This window comes from Salmo salar, chromosome ssa25 (assembly GCF_905237065.1).
Source record: "Salmo salar chromosome ssa25, Ssal_v3.1, whole genome shotgun sequence".
Lineage (NCBI taxonomy): Eukaryota > Metazoa > Chordata > Actinopteri > Salmoniformes > Salmonidae > Salmo > Salmo salar.
In genome coordinates this window covers 50,186,326-50,203,467 of record NC_059466.1, presented here as the reverse complement: position 1 = coordinate 50,203,467, position 17,142 = coordinate 50,186,326, and the positions used below count along the sequence as shown (strand labels likewise).

Below are 17,142 nucleotides of genomic sequence, written 5' to 3'. Positions count from 1 at the left end.
ACCGTACAGTTACACAGTGCACAATGGATGGAGGAACTTGATCTGGTTTCTAAAGCCAGATCCTGTCATGCTGTCTCTTCTAACATTTGGACTTCAGTGCTATGCTGACCTGGCCTGACCTGGCCTGGCCTGGCCTGGCTTGGCTTGGTTAAGGCAGAGTGTCAGATGGGCCTGTGACATGGAGGGCCCTCTGTAACATTGATCAACAGATGCACAGCTAAAATTAAACCATGAGAGAGAGAGACTAGCAGCTGGGAAATATTTAAGGCAGAGAAAGAGACCATTGATCCTGTCTATGTAGGACAGAGAGAGAGACCATTAGTCCTGTCTATGTATCGTAGGAGCCAGGGGTTTTGTCCTGTCTATGTATCGTAGGAGCCAGGGGTTTTGTCCTGTCTATGTATCGTAGGAGCCAGGGGTTTGTCCTGTCTATGGATCGTAGGAGCCAGGGGTTTGTCCTTTCTTTGTATCGTAGGAGCCAGGGGTTTGTCCTGTCCTTGTCTCGTAGGAGCCAGGGGTTTGTCCTGTCTGTGTTTCGTAGGAGCCAGGGGTTTGTCCTGTCCTTGTATCGTAGGAGCCAGGGGTTTGTCCTGTCTTTGTATCGTAGGAGCCAGGGGTTTTGTCCTGTCTATGGATCGTAGGAGCCAGGGGGTTTGTCCTGTCTGTGTATCGTAGAAGCCAGGGTTTTGTCCTGTCTATGTTTTGTAGGAGCCAGGGGGTTTGTCCTGTCCTTGTATCGTAGGAGCCAGGGGTTTTGTCCTGTATATTGAAGGACTCACGAAAGTTGAGGAAAGAAGTAGCTGATTATGCTAAAAGATCCTTAAAAAATAAAAAGGCACAAAGCTCGCTCGCCATTAAAACCGTATTATTTTATTAAAGCAACTAATAAAAGCTTGACGTTTCAGCCTTCATCAGAACCTCTCTTCACAAAGGCTAGTCATCCAAATAAAACCCTGTTTTATATGACTACGAAGAACATGCACTGTGATTCTCACCTATAAAACCACTCTGATACAACTCTAGTCGACCCTATGACACCTAACCTCTGACCCCCTGACCTTTAACCCCTAACCTCTGACCTCGTACCCCCTGCAGGAGATCCATGAGCTGACGAGCCAGATGCAGGAGACCTCGGTGCAGGTCCAGATGGACATGTCCAAACCAGACCTGACCGCTGCCCTCAGGGACATCCGTATGCAGTACGAAGGCATCGCAGCCAAGAACATCTCAGAGGCAGAGGACTGGTACAAGTCCAAGGTAAACACCCTCTATAATACACCATAGTATTATATAGTATGGTACAGTACTGAGGACTGGTACAAGTCCAAGGTAAACACCCTCTATAATACACCGTAGTATTATATAGTATGGTACAGTGCTGAGGACTGGTACAAGTCCAAGGTAAACACCCTCTATAATACACCATAGTATTATATAGTATGGTACAGTACTGAGGACTGGTACAAGTCCAAGGTAAACACCCTCTATAATACACCGTAGTATTATATAGTATGGTACAGTACTGAGGACTGGTACAAGTCCAAGGTAAACACCCTCTATAATACACCGTAGTATTATATAGTATGGTACAGTACTGAGGACTGGTACAAGTCTAAGGTAAACACCCTCTATAATACACCATAGTATTATATAGTATGGTACAGTACTGAGGACTGGTACAAGTCCAAGGTAAACACCCTCTATAATACACCATAGTATTATATAGTATGGTACAGTACTGAGGACTGGTACAAGTCCAAGGTAAACACCCTCTATAATACACCATAGTATTATATAGTATGGTACAGTACTGAGGACTGGTACAAGTCTAAGGTAAACACCCTCTATAATACACCATAGTATTATATAGTATGGTACAGTACTGAGGACTGGTACAAGTCCAAGGTAAACACCCTCTATAATACACCGTAGTATTATATAGTATGGTACAGTACAGAGGACTGGTACAAGTCCAAGGTAAACACCCTCTATAATACACCATAGTATTATATAGTATGGTACAGTACTGAGGACTGGTACAAGTCCAAGGTAAACACCCTCTATAATACACCATAGTATTATATAGTATGGTACAGTACTGAGGACTGGTACAAGTCTAAGGTAAACACCATCTATAATACACCATAGTATTATATAGTATGGTACAGTACTGAGGACTGGTACAAGTCCAAGGTAAACACCCTCTATAATACACCATAGTATTATATAGTATGGTACAGTACTGAGGACTGGTACAAGTCCAAGGTAAACACCCTCTATAATACACCATAGTATTATATAGTATGGTACAGTGCTGAGGACTGGTACAAGTCTAAGGTAAACACCCTCTATAATACACCATAGTATTATATAGTATGGTACAGTGCTGAGGACTGGTACAAGTCTAAGGTAAACACCCTCTATAATACACCATAGTATTATATAGTATGGTACAGTACTGAGGACTGGTACAAGTCTAAGGTAAACACCATCTATAATACACCATAGTATTATATAGTATGGTACAGTACTGAGGACTGGTACAAGTCCAAGGTAAACACCATCTATAATACACCATAGTATTATATAGTATGGTACAGTACAGAGGACTGGTACAAGTCCAAGGTAAACACCCTCTATAATACACCATAGTATTATATAGTATGGTACAGTACTGAGGACTGGTACAAGTCCAAGGTAAACACCATCTATAATACACCATAGTATTATATAGTATGGTACAGTACTGAGGACTGGTACAAGTCCAAGGTAAACACCCTCTATAATACACCATAGTATTATATAGTATGGTACAGTACTGAGGACTGGTACAAGTCCAAGGTAAACACCCTCTATAATACACCATAGTATTATATAGTATGGTACAGTACTGAGGACTGGTACAAGTCTAAGGTAAACACCATCTATAATACACCATAGTATTATATAGTATGGTACAGTACTGAGGACTGGTACAAGTCCAAGGTAAACACCCTCTATAATACACCATAGTATTATATAGTATGGTACAGTACTGAGGACTGGTACAAGTCTAAGGTAAACACCATCTATAATACACCATAGTATTATATAGTATGGTACAGTACAGAGGACTGGTACAAGTCCAAGGTAAACACCATCTATAATATACCTAAGTATTTTCATGCCCTGACCTTAGAGAGCCTTTTTTATTGTCTATTTTGTTAGATCAGGGTGTGACTTGGGTGGGCATATCTATGTTTCTATTTCTTGGTGGTTCCCAATCAGAGGCAGCCGTTTATCGTTGTCTCTGATTGGGGATCATACTTAGGCAGCCCTTTTTCCCCACCTGTGATTGTGGGATCTTGTTTTTTTTGTATAGCTGCTGTGAAGCCTGCAGAACGTTACGTTCGGGTTTTTGTATTTTGTTGTTTTGTTGGTGTTCATCTAATAAAAGAAAGATGTACGCTTTATAGTACAGTACAGTACTGAGGACTGGTACAAGTCCAAGGTAAACACTGAAAATATGGGTTGGTAGTGACAGTGGGGTCATAGTTAGAGAGGTTTGTCCATCGGGATGGTTGAGATAAATTATCTTAAGACCATACACAACAGCCTTGGAGTTTATTTTGATTGAATTCATTTAATTCATTAAATTGGAATTGGAATTAGAATTTAAATGAAATCGACTCCAACCCTGGTGCAGAACATGATAAAATCCCAACATTATCTGTGTGTGATTGCCAGTACGCAAAGCAGCGCTAGATGAGCTACAACTGGATATTGATATGTACACAGTGACAGTAGCTAAGCTAACAACATCGGCACCACTACACTGTGAGAGTAGCTAAGCTAACTACATCGGCACCACTACACAGTGACAGTAGCTAAGCTAACTACATCGGCACCACAACACAGTGACAGTAGCTAAGCTAACTACATCGGCACCACTACACTGTGACAGTAGCTAAGCTAACTACATCGGCACCACTACACAGTGACAGTAGCTAAGCTAACTACATCGGCACCACTACACTGTGACAGTAGCTAAGCTAACTACATCGGCACCACAACACAGTGACAGTAGCTAAGCTAACTACATCGGCACCACTACACAGTGACAGTAGCTAAGCTAACTACATCGGCACCACTACACAGTGACAGTAGCATCTATTCTAACCCATGTCTCCACCTCCTCTCCAGGTGTCAGACCTGAACCAGGCTGTGAACAAGAACAACGATGCTCTGAGACAGGCCAAACAGGAGAGCATGGAGTTCAGGCATCAGATCCAGTCCTACACCTGTGAGATCGACTCTCTCAAGGGAACAGTAAGTACATCCTACTCTATATAACTACACCCTGCTCTATATTACTACACCCTGCTCTATATTACTATGTTCTATGTTACTACACCCTACTCTATGTTACTACACCCTGCTCAATATTACTACACCCTGCTCTATATTACTACACCCTACTCTATATTACTACACCCTACTCTATATTACTACATTCTACTCTATATTACTACACCCTACTCTATATAACTACACCCTACTCTATATTACTACACCCTGCTCTATATTACTACATCCTACTCTATATTACTACACCCTGCTCTATATTACTACACCCTGCTCTATATTACTACACCCTGCTCTATATTACTACACCCTACTCTATATTACTACACCCTGCGCTATATTACTACACCCTACTATATATTACTACACCCTGCTCTATATTACTACACCCTACTCTATATTACTACACCCTGCTCTATATTACTACACCCTACTCTATATTACTACACCCTGCTCTATATTACTACACCCTGCTCTATATTACTACACCCTGCTCTATATTACTACACGCTACTCTATATTACTACACCCTACTCTATGTTACTACACCCTGCTCAATATTACTACACCCTGCTCTATATTACTACACCCTGCTCTATATTACTTCACCCTGCTCTATATTACTACACCCTGCTCTATATTACTTCACCCTGCTCTATATTACTACACCCTGCTCTATATTACTACACCCTACTCTATATTACTACATTCTACTCTATATTACTACACCCTACTCTATATTACTACATTCTACTCTATATTAATACACCCTACTCTATATTACTACACCCTACTCTATATTACTACACCCTGCTCTATATTACTACACCCTACTCTATATTACTACACCCTGCTCTATATTACTACACCCTGCTCTATATTACTACACCCTGCTCTATATTACTACGCCCTGCTCAATATTACTACACCCTGCTCTATTACTACACCCTACTCTATATTACTACACCCTACTCTATATTACTACACCCTGCTCTATATTACTACACCCTGCTCTATATTACTACACCCTACTCTATATTACTACACCCTGCTCAATATTACTACACCCTGCTCTATATTACTACACCCTGCTCTATATTACAACATCCTACTCTATTACTACACCCTACTCTATATTACTACACCCTGCTCTATATTACAACACCCAGCTCTATATTACTACACCCTACTCTATATTACTACACCCTGCTCTATATTACTACACCCTGCCGTATATTACTACAACCTGCTCTATATTACTACATCCTACTCTATATTACTACACCCTACTCTATATTACTACATCCTACTCTATATTACTACATCCTACTATATTACAACACCCTGCTCTATATTACTACACCCTGCTCTATATTACTACACCCTGCTCTATATTAATACACCCTGCTCTATATTACTAAACCCTGCTCTATATTACTACACCCTGCTCTATATTACTACACCCTGCTCTATATTACTACATCCTACTCTATATTACTACACCCTACTCTATATTACTACATCCTACTCTATATTACTACATCCTACCATATTACTACACCCTGCTCTATATTACTACACCCTGCTCTATATTACTACACCCTACTCTATGTTACTACACCCTGCTCTATATTACTACACCCTGCTCTATATTACTACACCCTGTTCTATATTACTACACCCTACTCTATATTACTACACCCTGCTCTATATTACTACATCCTGCTCTATATTACTACATCCAATCTATATTACTACACCCTGCTCTATATTACTACACCCTACTCTATAATACTACACCCTACTCTATTACTACACCCTACTCTATATTACTACACCCTGCTCTATATTACTACACCCTACTCTATATTACTACATCCTACTCTATATTACCACACCCTGCTGTATATTACTACACCCTGCTCTATATTACTGCACCCTGCTCTATAATACTACACCCTACTCTATATTACTACACCCTGCTCTATATTACTACACCCTGCTCTATATTACTACACCCTGCTCTATATTACTACACCCTGCTCTATATTACTACATCCTACTCTATATTACTACATCCTAGTCTATATTACTACATCCTACCATATTACTACACCCTGCTCTATATTACTACACCCTGCTCTATATTACTACACCCTACTCTATGTTATTACACCCTGCTCTATATTACTACACCCTGCTCTATATTACTACATCCTACTCTATATTACTACATCCAATCTATATTACTACACCCTGCTCTATAATACTACACCCTACTCTATAATACTACACCCTACTCTATTACTACACCCTACTCTATATTACTACACCCTGCTCTATATTACTACACCCTACTCTATATTACTACACCCTGCTCTATATTACTACACCCTGCCGTATATTACTACAACCTGCTCTATATTACTACATCCTACTCTATATTACTACACCCTACTCTATCTTACTACATCCTACTCTATATTACTACATCCTACTCTATATTACTACACCCTGCTCTATATTACTACACCCTGCTCTATATTACTACACCCTGCTCTATATTACTACACCCTGCTCTATATTACTACACCCTGCTCTATATTACTACATCCTACTCTATATTACTACACCCTACTCTATATTACTACATCCTACTCTATATTACTACATCCTACCATATTACTACACCCTGCTCTATATTACTACACCCTGCTCTATATTACTACACCCTACTCTATGTTACTACACCCTGCTCTATATTACTACACCCTGCTCTATATTACTACACCATGTTCTATATTACTACACCCTACTCTATATTACTACACCCTGCTCTATATTACTACATCCTGCTCTATATTACTACATCCAATCTATATTACTACACCCTGCTCTATATTACTACATCCAATCTATATTACTACACCCTACTCTATATTACTACACCCTGCTCTATATTACTACACCCTACTCTATATTACTACATCCTACTCTATATTACCACACCCTGCTGTATATTACTACACCCTGCTCTATATTACTACATCCTACTCTATATTACTACACCCTACTCTATATTACTACACCCTGCTCTATATTACTACACCCTACTCTATATTACTACATCCTACTCTATATTACTACACCCTGCTCTATAGTACTACATTCTACTCTATATTACTACATCCTACTCTATATTACTACATCCTACTCTATATTACTACTTCCTACTCTATATTACTACATCCTACTCTATATTACTACACCCTACTCTATATTACTACACCCTACTCTATATTACTACACCCTACTCTATATTACTACACCCTACTCTAAACTTCTACCGTCTACTCTATATTACTACATCCTACTCTATATTACTACATCCTACTCTATATTACTACATCCTACTCTATATTACTACATCCTACTCTATATTACTACATCCTACTCTATGTTCCCCTCGGACTATTAATATATCATACTCTAGATCCTCCTGGATTAAGTGTAAACTTCCCTTCTTGTATTTGACAGTCCAATGGTTTTAAATATGTGGGGAGTAGTACACACTTCAGGACAATTCCCTAACCTATCATCACTTCAATCACCTCTCCACCATTTCCCCTCTCAATCTAACTATGATACCTGTTTACCTACCTTACTGTTTATGTAATCCTCTCTCTCTCTCTCTCTCTCTCTCTCTCTCTCTCTCTCTCTCTCTCCAGAACGAGTCTCTGCTGAGGCAGATGAGGGAGATGGAGGATCGTCTGGGAAACGAGGCTGGAGGTTACCAGGACTCCGTCATCCGTCTGGAGGCTGAGATCGCTAAGATGAAGGATGAGATGGCTCGTCACCTCAGAGAGTACCAGGACCTCCTCAATGTCAAGATGGCCCTGGATATAGAGATCGCCACCTACAGGAAACTACTGGAGGGAGAGGAGAGCCGGTAGGAGAGAGGGATAAGTAGAGGGAGGGGTAGAGAAGAGGGAGAGAAGGGGAGGATTAGAGGGAGGGATAGAGAAGGGGTTAGGGGAGGAGTAGTGGGAGAGTTAAAAGAGGGAGGGGAGGAGTAGGGGGAGGGGTCGAGAAGAGGGAGGGGAGGAGTAGGGGGGAGGGATAGAGAAGAGGGAGGGGAGGAGTAGGGGGAGGGATAGAGAAGAGCGAGGAGAGAAGTGGAGTAGGGGGAGGGATAGAGAAGGGGTTAGGGGAGGAGTAGGGGGGAGGGGGAGGGGAGGGGTAGAGAAGAGGGAGGGGAGGAGTAGGGGGAGGGATAGAGAAGAGGGAGGGGAGGAGTAGGGGGAGGGATAGAGAAGAGAGAGGGGAGGAGTAGTGGGAGGGGGAGGGGGAGGGGTAGAGAAGAGGGAGGGGAGGAGTAGGGGGAGGGATAGAGAAGAGAGAGGGGAGGAGTAGGGGGAGGGATCCCAAAATGCATGTATAAATTGATCAAAACAAATGAAGTTAGTTGTGCAAGACATTTTATAGATAAAACAATAAGTACCATATGTTTAAATGAGTGCAGGCTTTTCTCCTCGGAAAATACAACAGCTGATTCAAAGGGGGTGTGGCAGATATTAAAACTCTTCCTGCTAGGATACACTTCCTCTTCCTCTTCCTCATTACTGTTGAGAAGGAGGGAGGAGATAAGATGCAAGGAATTGCAAAAGACACATTGCGATAGAGCCAGGGTAAAGTTAAGTCGAGGGAGATCATCATGAATGGAATTAGCCACAATAGATTGTTTTGCAGGGACTTTCAAACAATCCAAAACAATCCAAAAATAGATATCTAACCTGTCATTTCCTGTATGTTTTGTCTTCTCTCTCTGTCTTCGCCCAGCATCACTGTATCTGGCTCCCACTCTGCTGCCCACTCTGCTGCCCACTCTGCTGCCCACTCTGCTGCCCACTCTGCTGCCTCATCATATTCCACTATTGGATTCAGAGGTGAGAACACGATTCCTCAGCGTCACATTTTACCACAAGGGGGAGAAGCGGCATCTGAAAATAGGTTGACAGTGGATGCATTTCAGATATTGATCATTCAAAGACCACGGTATGTCTTGTTTGCCAGCCAAATGAAAATAATGGAGCACGATTAGACTTAATTAATATTGATTAATAAGGATGTCATAAATCAACTGTGGCTTTTGGGTTAGCTTGTGGTTGACCTCAGCCTCGCGGGCCTATCTCCTCTCTGCTGCTGTGGTAAGAGACTAAGGTTGTTTTGGGGGTTAGGTTGAGGTAAGGTTAGGTTGCGGTTTGATCAGGTTGTGGTTGTGGTTGTGGCTAGGTTACGGTTGTGGTAAGGTTAGGTTGAGGTTAGGTTGAGGTAGGGTTAGGTTGCGGTTTGATCAGGTTGTGGTTGTGGTTGTGGCTAGGTTACGGTTGTGGTTAGGTTAGGTTGAGGTTAGGTTGGGTTGGGGTTAGGTTGAGGTAGGGTTAGGTTGTGGTTGTGGCTAGGTTACGGTTGTGGTTAGGTTAGGTTGAGGTTAGGTTGGGGTTAGGTTGAGGTAGGGTTAGGTTGTGGTTGTGGCTAGGTTACAGTTGTGGTTAGGTTAGGTTGAGGTTAGGTTGGGGTTAGGTTGAGGTAGGGTTAGGGTTAGATTGCGGTTTGATCAGGTTGTGGTTGTGGTTAGGTTAGGTTGAGGTTAGGTTGTGGTAGGGTTAGGTTGCGGTTTGATCAGGTTGTGGTTGTGGTTCTGGCTAGGTTACGGTTGTGGTTAGGTTAGGTTGAGGTAGGGTTAGGTTGTGGTTAGGTTAGGTTGAGGTTAGGTTAGTTTGAGGTAGGGTTAGGTTGTGGTTCTGAATAGGTTACAGTTGTGATTAGGTTAGGTTGAGATAGTCTTACTTGTGGTCTATACTTTCCATTCAAAACATCAGCCTAGAGATAATTGGTTAGTCTTGAATTTACATATTTTTCAAATCTCCTTAAGCCTGAGAGTTGAGTCTAAGGTTAGACTGAGGTTGTGTTACCTCTGTCCTCTCCCTGCAGAGACCAGCCCGGACGTTGGCCGTTCATCAGAGGTCCACTCCAAGAAGACTGTTCTGATCAAGACCATCGAAACCCGCGATGGAGAGGTGAGCTAAACAGACAGAACCGACAAAAACAGAAGACACTATGGACCAATATAGGCCCCATCCTAAATAACTCCATATCCCCTTCATAGTGCACTACCAGGGGCCCAGGACTCTGGTCAAAAGTAGCACACTATATAGGGAACAGGGTGTTATTTTACACTTGGAAATAGCATTTCATAGCCTTACAGTCATTTAATGAATACATTTTGATCTAGATTAAATATGAATTGAGAGAAGGTGCTAGTGTTCTGTGTGTAAGTACAGTTTACATCTCAACTGTTTACCAACTACCTTTAATGAACTCACTTCTCCTATCCGGAACACCTCAGTACTAGACCTGATGACTCTACCCTACCTCTGAGCATCTCACCCTCTTCTCACAGTTAAGAGATGTACAGAGGACACCAGAGTTCGGGTCAATATAATTTCACTTCAGACAATTCATGAAGTGAACAGAAATTCCTGATTCCAATTAAACATTTTCTTAATAGAAAAGCGTTGAGACGGCCTCCCGAGTGGTGCAATGCTTGATGCGTTACTACAGACCCGGGTTCGATCCCAGGCTGTCACAACCGGCCGTAACCGAAAGTCCCATAGGGCGGTACACAATTGGCCCGGCGTCGTCTGGGTTAGAGGAGGATTTGGCCGGGGGGGGGCTTTACTTGGCTCCTCGCGCTCCAGCGACTCCTTGTGGTGGGCTGGGTGCCTGCAGGCTGACCTTGGTCGTCAGTTGAACGGTGCTTCCGGGTTAAGCGGGCGGGTGTTAAGAAGCGAGGTTTGGCGGGTCCTGTTTTGGAGGATGCATGACTCGACCTTCACCTCCCGAACCCGTTGGGGAGTTGCAGTGATGAGACAAGATCGGAATTGGAAATAACGAAATTGGGGAGAAAAGGAGGGTAAATTACAACAACAAAAAAAGAAAACCATTGAGGAGAATTAGGAATTGGAATTTAATTTTACTTCCTTGATTTACATTTTACTTCCTGAATTTATATTTTACTTCCTGAATTGACTGAACCCTGGAGGACACACTATTGTTCACACTAAACTACAGTTGTATAGTCACTGTCCTGTCCACACTTTAACTGTCCTTGTCTCCAGTATATCTATATGTATTTTATTGTATTTATTTAACCTTTATTTTCACAGGAAAGTCCCTTTGAGACCATGTCTCTTTCGGAAGAGAGCCCTGTTTCAGAAAAAAAAAAAAACAGCAGAAAAAACAAGGTACATAATAAAGGAAAGATAACGGCAGTGTCATGACAAATACAACAAATACAACAAATACAATTAGAACGATAAAAAAGAAAACACGTACATTCGTTACCAATATCCTAAAATTCCCAAAAGGAACTAGTACGTCTAATTGTAAAGGGTACTCTGAAAAAATTGTTCCTTAAAAACAAACACCTGTTTAACCTAAATCTGTAGTTTACCAAAGGAATTTCAGGGAGTTATTCGTTCCTGTGAGCCAGTAAGGTATTTTCTACTTCCGTGGGTCAGGAGCGATGTGAAGTAATATGGTAATTTCTCCAAGAGAGATATGTAAATGAATAGATGGTAATGTTGCATAAATAAAGAGAGAAATAAGATGCTGTATTGTCACATAATGTAGCGGGCGTCGTATAGAGGGGACCAAGGCGAAGCGTGTTGAGTGCTCATATTGTATTTTAATGAAATCGAACACTTAGACAAATAAACAAAACGACAGCCAACAGTTCTGTCAGGTTACCTAAACGAAACAGAAAACAACTACCCACAAAAACCAAGTGGGAAAAACAGGCTGCCTCTGATTGGAAACCACACACGGCCAAAACATAGAACCAAAACACATAGAATGCCCACCCACCTATCACACCCTGACCTAACTAAACAGAGAAAAAAACAGCTCTCCTAGGTCAGAGCTGACCCTGACCCTGACCCTGAGACATAAACCGTAAAGGTGCAGTATAATGTGTTGTTTTACAGGGTCAGCCATAGTAGTACGATAGGTGCAGTGTAATGTGTTGTTGTACAGGGTTAGCTATTGTAGTATGATAGGTGTTGTTGTACAGGGTCAGCCATAGTAGTATGATAGGTGTTGTTGTGCAGGGTCAGCCATAGTGGTATGATAGGTGTTGTTGTACAGGGTCAGCCATAGTAGTATGATAGGTGTTGTTTTACAGGGTCAGCCATAGTAGTATGATAGGTGTTGTTGGACAGGGTCAGCCATAGTAGTATGATAGGTGTTGTTGTACAGGGTCAGCCATAGTAGTATGATAGGTGTTGTTGTACAGGGTCAGCCATAGTAGTATGATAGGTGTTGTTGTACAGGGTCAGCCATAGTAGTATGATAGGTGTTGTTGTACAGGGTCAGCCATAGTAGTATGATAGGTGTTGTTGTACAGGGTCAGCCATAGTGGTATGATAGGTGTTGTTGTACAGGGTCAGCCATAGTGGTATGATAGGTGTTGTTGTACAGGGTCAGCCATAGTAGTATGATAGGTGTTGTTTTACAGGGTCAGCCATAGTAGTATGATAGGTGTTGTTGTACAGGGTCAGCCATAGTAGTATGATAGGTGTTGTTGTACAGGGTCAGCCATAGTAGTATGATAGGTGTTGTTGTACAGGGTCAGCCATAGTAGTATGATAGGTGTTGTTTTACAGGGTCAGCCAAAGTAGTATGATAGGTGTTGTTTTACAGGGTCAGCCATAGTGGTATGATAGGTGTTGTTGTGCAGGGTCAGCCATAGCAGTACGATAGGTGTTGTTGTACAGGGTCAGCCATAGTAGTATGATAGGTGTTGTTGTACAGGGTCAGCCATAGTAGTATGATAGGTGTTGTTGTCCAGGGTCAGCCATAGTAGTATGATAGGTGTTGTTGTACAGGGTCAGCCATAGTAGTATGATAGGTGTTGTTGTCCAGGGTCAGCCATAGTAGTACGATAGGTGTTGTTGTACAGGGTCAGCCATAGTAGTATGATAGGTGTTGTTGTACAGGGTCAGCCATAGTAGTATGATAGGTGTTGTTGTACAGGGTCAGCCATAGTGGTATGATAGGTGTTGTTGTACAGGGTCAGCCATAGTAGTACGATAGGTGTTGTTGTACAGGGTCAGCCATAGTAGTACGATAGGTGTTGTTGTACAGGGTCAGCCATAGTAGTATGATAGGTGTTGTTGTACAGGGTCAGCCATAGTAGTATGATAGGTGTTGTTTTACAGGGTCAGCCAAAGTAGTATGATAGGTGTTGTTGTACAGGGTCAGCCATAGTGGTATGATAGGTGTTGTTGTACAGGGTCAGCCATAGTGGTATGATAGGTGTTGTTGTGCAGGGTCAGCCATAGCAGTACGATAGGTGTTGTTGTACAGGGTCAGCCATAGTAGTACGATAGGTGTTGTTGTACAGGGTCAGCCATAGTAGTATGATAGGTGTTGTTGTCCAGGGTCAGCCATAGTAGTATGATAGGTGTTGTTGTACAGGGTCAGCCATAGTAGTATGATAGGTGTTGTTGTACAGGGTCAGCCATAGTAGTACGATAGGTGTTGTTGTACAGGGTCAGCCATAGTAGTACGATAGGTGTTGTTGTCCAGGGTCAGCCATAGTAGTACGATAGGTGTTGTTGTACAGGGTCAGCCATAGTAGTACGATAGGTGTTGTTGTACAGGGTCAGCCATAGTAGTACGATAGGTGTTGTTGTACAGGGTCAGCCATAGCAGTACGACTCCCCAGGGGCAAATTAGGATTAAGTGCCTTTCTCAAGGTCACATCAACTGATTTTTCACCTTGGGTATTCAAACCCACGATCTTTCGCTTACTGGCCCAACGTTCTAATCGCTAAGCTGCCCGCTGCGCTCCGCCAGCAAGTCTGACAGGAAGTGATGTCACCCTGTGAGAACGTGGAGTGGCCTATGATAAGCAGTATCCAATGGTTTAAAAAAAAAAAAGTGGCAGCAGCGTTTTATATAGATTATGTCGCCCAGAGTCAAAGGCTGACAGGAAAATTGACTGAACAATTGTTTTCCTACAACCAAGCGATCTATTTCTGTAGAACAAGCCCAGTTTTAAGTCTCAGTTTCTTCGTTAGCTCATCCGCGTGTTTGAAATGACAACTTGTCGTCGATCCAAATGCCAAGGTATTTATATGAGGGGACTCGTTCATTATCGTATTTTGTATTCTGTTGTATTTTGTAAACAGTTGTGTAATTGTACGATGCAGGGCTCCCTTGTGAAAGAGACCTTGGTCTCAATGGGACTCCCTGTTTAAAAGAAAGGTACAATGAACAAGTCAAATACAAAACTATACACGTCGTCTCTCTGGGCCTAATCTGTTTGTTGTCTCTCTGTGCCTGACCTCTCAACCTTGACTGACTGTCCTCTCCTTCCATAGGTGGTCAGTGAATCTACACAGCATCAGCAGGACATCATGTAAACAACAACAACAGCAAACAAACAAAGCAACAACAAGTTAAAACATTTTTTGAAGGACGTTTACATACCGAGATACAAGGGCTGCTCTAGTTAGCTTTTCTAAGGAAAGCCTCTTTTGAAAGGTCTCTTTTTGAGAGGGAGTGAGTTATTAACACCTTATGAAAAGTTATAACCACCTTACAAAGGGCAAGGTGGTTATACCACCTTACCACCTTACCACCTTAGGTATGTTCATAACTCACTAACTCCTAATAATCAGATTTTATATGACCAATCACCAAGAGAAGAAGACAGAAGAAGACAATGCTACCGTAATCAGAAGACAATTTTACCGTAATCAGAAGACAATGTTACTGTAATCAGAAGACAATGTTACTGTAATCAGAAGACAATGTTACTGTAATCAGAAGACAATGTTAATGCAATCAGAAGACAATGTTAATGTAATCAGAAGACAATTTTACCATAATCAGAATACAATGTTACCGTAATCAGAAGACAATGTTACTGTAATCAGAAGACAATGTTACTGTAATCAGAAGACAATGTTAATGCAATCAGAAGACAATGTTAATGTAATCAGAAGACAATTTTACCGTAATCAGAATACAATGTTACCGTAATCAGAAGGCAATGTTACCGTAATCAGAATAGAATGTTACCGTAATCAGAAGACAATGTTACCGTAATCAGAAGACAATGTTACCGTAATCAGAAGACAATGTTACCGTAATCAGAATACAATGTTACCGTAATCAGAAGGCAATGTTACCGTAATCAGAATAGAATGTTACCGTAATCAGAAGACAATGTTACCGTAATCAGAATACAATGTTACAGTAATCAGAAGGCAATGTTACCGTAATCAGAATAGAATGTTACCGTAATCAGAATACAATGTTACCGTAATCAGAAGACAATGTTACCGTAATCAGAAGACAATGTTACCGTAATCAGAAGACAATGTTACAGTCATCAGAAGGTGGGAACAAGGTGGAATGAAAGTCAAGTCAGGCCCTGGCCAGAACAGAACATACATGGCTAGAGGGGATCTCCAGAATGTCAAGAGTTGCAATCTCTGTAGTGCACGTTTCTTTGTGTGTGTGTTTGTCAGAAAGGGTCTATCTGCTTCACAATGTTTTCACAGCCGATGATCTGAAATAAAATACATTGTATGTTGATTTGGCTTTTATTTACCCAACACCTCTGTGTGTAAATTGCTATCAAGTGAGAGTAACTGTATCAGTCAAACTTGGGTAATATTCTATTCAGTGGATTAACTGTAGATTAACAGTGGATTAAAACATGGATGGGTTTATTAATGAGCTACCTGTTTTTTTCTTCACATTGTACTATAACAGATCTGAGTGTTTTACAGTGGAGTAACAATAATTTAGTTTCCTAGTTTTCATAGTAACCCGAGGTTATAATGCTAACAGTGACACAACAGAAGTCTCCACCACGGCTACAATCAAATAGAGACATTAATAAAGACTAAAATATCATCTCTGTCTATCGCCCATCCCCCACCTCACTCATCCCTCGCTCCCTCCCTCCCTCGCTTCCTCCCCCACCCCACTCGCTCCCTCCCCCACCCCACTCGCTGCCTCGCTCCCTCGCTCCCTCCCCCACCCCACTCGCTCCCTCCCTCCATCCCTCCCTCCCTCGCTCCTTCGCTCCCTCCCTCCCTCCCTCCCTCCCTCCCTCGCTCCTTCGCTCCCTCCCTCCCTCCCTCGCTCCCTCCCTCCATCCTTCGCTCCTTCGCTCCCTCGCTCCCTCCCTCCATCCTTCGCTCCTTCGCTCCCTCGCTCCCTCCCTCCATCCTGCGCTCCTTCACTCCCTCCCTCCCTCGCTCCCTCCCTCCCTCCTTCGCTCCTTCTCACCCTCCCTCGCTTCCTCCCTCCATCCTTCGCTCCTTCGCTCCCTCCCTCTCTCCCTCCATCCTTCGCTCCTTCCCTCCCTCCCTCACTTCCTCCCTCCATCCTTCGCTCCTTCGCTCCCTCTCTCCTCCCTCCCTCGCTCCCTCCCTCCATCTTTCGCTCCCTCCCTCACTCCCTCCCTCCATCTTTTGCTCCTTCGCTCCCTCCCTCCCTCCCTCACTCCCTCCCTCCCTCCATCCTTCACTCCTTCGCTCCCTCCCTCCCTCCCTCCCTCCCTCGCTTCCTCCCTCTCTCCCCCATGCTCTCTCCTCCATCCCTCCCTCCCTCCATGCTCTCTCCTCCATCCCTCCCTCCCGCTATACAAATGTCCATTAATTATAATCCACATAATAATGTGCATTCCTGTTACTGCATGATTATTTTCCTGCT

The 17,142-nt window shown here is 42.6% G+C and overlaps 1 protein-coding gene across 2 annotated transcripts in view; it reads left to right on the top strand.

Annotated features, from left to right (window-relative positions):
* LOC106591971 (desmin) overlaps nt 1–16,014 on the top strand; it is a 25,382-nt gene extending 9,368 nt beyond the window's left edge. Inside the window, exons 4-10 of one of the 2 annotated variants that reach the window (XM_045707883.1) lie at nt 1,096–1,257; nt 4,183–4,308; nt 8,073–8,293; nt 9,184–9,290; nt 10,339–10,424; nt 11,574–11,651; nt 14,793–16,014. In XM_045707883.1, coding sequence (XP_045563839.1) covers nt 1,096–1,257; nt 4,183–4,308; nt 8,073–8,293; nt 9,184–9,290; nt 10,339–10,424; nt 11,574–11,651; nt 14,793–14,834 — 822 coding nt within the window. In that variant the 3' untranslated portion in view covers nt 14,835–16,014. The remainder of the gene's footprint in view (nt 1–1,095; nt 1,258–4,182; nt 4,309–8,072; nt 8,294–9,183; nt 9,291–10,338; nt 10,425–11,573; nt 11,652–14,792) is intronic. The other variant, XM_045707884.1, reaches the window with a different exon arrangement.
* Nucleotides 16,015–17,142: the final 1,128 nt, after the last annotated feature.